General features: G+C 41.9%; 1 protein-coding gene across 1 annotated transcript; it reads right to left on the reverse strand.

The window, feature by feature from the left end:
- Nucleotides 1–367: 367 nt before the first annotated feature.
- On the reverse strand, nt 368–1461 carry LOC129594458 (atrial natriuretic peptide receptor 1-like). The gene is made up of 5 exons (XM_055491156.1): nt 1321–1461; nt 920–1055; nt 792–840; nt 675–724; nt 368–450 (listed from the first exon to the last, which is right to left on the reverse strand). The coding sequence occupies exons 1-5, from the start codon at nt 1459–1461 to the stop codon at nt 368–370; spliced, it is 459 nt and encodes a 152-aa protein (XP_055347131.1).
- Between the last annotated feature and the right edge of the window lie 1401 nt (nt 1462–2862).

Below are 2862 nucleotides of genomic sequence, written 5' to 3' on the forward strand. Positions count from 1 at the left end.
TGTTTCGGTCACCAGTCACTTTATACACTGTATTGTACAGCATTTTGACATAATTCTCGACTTAGGGAATGCACCATTGCATAGGCTGCCTTGAAGTACTAGGGTAGTACTGGGAGGAATCGGGGTAATTAACTCTGGACAAGATACTTTTCTATCACTTTTATGTCCATAAAAACATTTAAAAGGTTTGCTTTGTTTATTATTTTAACAATTAATGCCCACCATGCGGTGGGAATGGTGCAGGATAGCAATTCCGATAAGTAAGGGCTTTCGAGTTAAAGACCGTGCGTCAAAGTGCAAGCTATTTTACTTTGAGGAAAACACGCCGTTGGGGCGATGTTTTACTTATTAGGTTACTAGTGCCATCTTATTTCAGACGAATCACATCGTAATAACAGCTGTCCATCATCATGGTCTCAGAAGCCAAAACGTTTTGATTATCCCTTTGCCCTAAAATAATCAAAACTCGCAAAGTCACAATTTTTTCAAAGGAGCTTTCTGGAGTAAGGCAATACCTTAACATCTATCGCGCCACGTGGCTCCAAGCTGAACTCGTCATCTCCGTCTAATAAACCCACTGTTATCGGACTGACGTGAATTCTTGACGCTGCAAAGTCGACTAAATACTTCGGCAATCGTTCGGATGTTAAAGTATTTGCACTCAACCATTTTACCTTTGCCATGGCTTTCCATTCGGCTCGCCGTATTCATCGTGTCACCAAATCTGGAAACAGAGCCATACCGTACCCAAGAGACAACGGCTAGTGCAACTTTTGCTAAACTAAAATTACAGGCAGTAGCGGGGCATAACCGATCCAACAACGCCTGCCGCAATGGAGCCTACAAAAAGGACGTTGAAAAGCATTACAGTTGGAAATTACAGTACCCACCAGTCAGTTCGTTAATTACGCAGTTATACCGGTATGTATTCCAATCCGTATCGGCAAATAACTCTTCAGATTACCCTCACTGCAGTTCTGCAGCATTAACAGAGCAAATCGAGCAACTTCCTTAGCATGTTGTTTTCCGTTTCTAACTGGTACACCGCTGGCGACCTATAAGTTTAGTTTAGAGTTCCCGATTTGAGAAGATTAACGACATAAGGACAGCTGATACACTACAGCTGCTGGAAACCACCACTGTGTAAATTAACGACGAAAATTAAACAGTGGTGTTTTCCAGCTTAATGTGTAGAAATTCGGTGAAATCGGCTAGCAAAGAAAATAACGCATACAAGCATAAATTAGCCGTTGAAAATGTGTTCTGTTACTCTATTGCGTATGTTCGTACAAGAACCTGTACCAAAACGGAAGTACTTACAACGTATCCATCTTTAATCGTTTCGACTTTATACACGTCGAACGAGGCAAGACACCCATCAATTAAAGTGTACAATCCATTCAAAAACAGCTCCACCTCCACAGGAGATTTCGTCTTGCAGTAAATGTCAAACCCAACCATACTGCTGAAGAGTATGGTTACCGCATCGAAACTCTCTGGTGGAATCGCTACTTTGTTCCGCAGCTTTACCACTATCGACCTAGAAATGCGGAAAAACCGTGTTGCAAAAAGAAGATTAAAAAGGGAACTGCTATAAAATTTAAAACTCACGATGGAAGAATTTCTTTGAGTAAGAGGTCAACTTTTTGTTGTTCCTCTATGAGTTCACGAGTTCGGAGAATAACCAGGTTCTCAAGATTTTCAGCATGTTCTTCTAGACGTTCAAGCATATTTCCAACCACAGTTCCCTTTGGTCGAAAACGCCGGAGATGGTCTTTAACTTGGCGAACGGTTGGTCGCAATAAAGGGTCAGCAGCCAGACACTGAAGAATGACAGGAACTACGGCCTTCTGGAAGCTTTTCTTCGTGTATGTAACTGACGCTGTAAACAGAATGAAGGTCAACTTAATCTTTGATTTGTAAGAAATAATGCGCAGATGCTGACTTATATCGATTGGTTCTCGCGGAGTGACCTTTCTGCCTTTGAGGATTTCATACATAATGACGCCCAGTGCAAAGATATCCATTCCCTGTGAACCGCTAACTTTTCTTTCGGGGGCAGTCAAGACACCCCATTCCGTGATAATAAAGGGGCATTTATACAGAATGTGGCAGACACTTTTTGAGCCAATATCGCAAATTTTGGCTGTGAACCGGCTATCTAGGACTATGGACAAGCTAGATAGACTTCCGTGATATCGTAGTGAAGTATGGCTGTGAATATAAGACAGTCCCTAAAAACAGTAAGTTTTTTCGCTTTTAAAATAACTTTCTAGAATTTCATGGGTAGACTCTACTTGGACTATGTTGAAGATGAAGCATAACTGTACAGTTCCGTCAGGTATTACGATATCCCTGGATAACAACGACCGCAGTGTATCCCGTCCACCGTCCCAAACCACGGCTGTGATATTAGCAGTTACGATGACGATGCCAAGAAAATCCGCAATATTGTCGTGATGAATATTCCTTAGCTAGAATCAGGAACATTCCCAAAGGAATATAATGTACGAGTAAAATGACAAAAATGCGAGAGAATTCTCTGCATGATGAGTTTTTGTACTTGCGAGCAAAGGATACGAAGGTTTGGCATCAGCAAGGCTGTCTCTTTGCGAACAGGTATCTTTTCTATGCGGATGCAAAGAGACTGATTGCCCAGACGGACCAATCGAATACCGGATTCACGCGCTAATTCATCGGCAATGGATTCGTATGGTTGTGGATCGAGGAGGAACCAATCGCTTTTATCCAATGTCACCGCACGCTTGCTACAAAATTTGCGAGTATTTTGTGATCAGACAAAAAGCAGTTAGAAGGCTTACATGCGACATGCTACCAGTAAGATAATAACTGCGATAACCA

Source organism: Paramacrobiotus metropolitanus, unplaced genomic scaffold (assembly GCF_019649055.1).
Source record: "Paramacrobiotus metropolitanus isolate TYO unplaced genomic scaffold, Prichtersi_v1.0 Parri_scaffold0000068, whole genome shotgun sequence".
Classification (NCBI taxonomy): domain Eukaryota; kingdom Metazoa; phylum Tardigrada; class Eutardigrada; order Parachela; family Macrobiotidae; genus Paramacrobiotus; species Paramacrobiotus metropolitanus.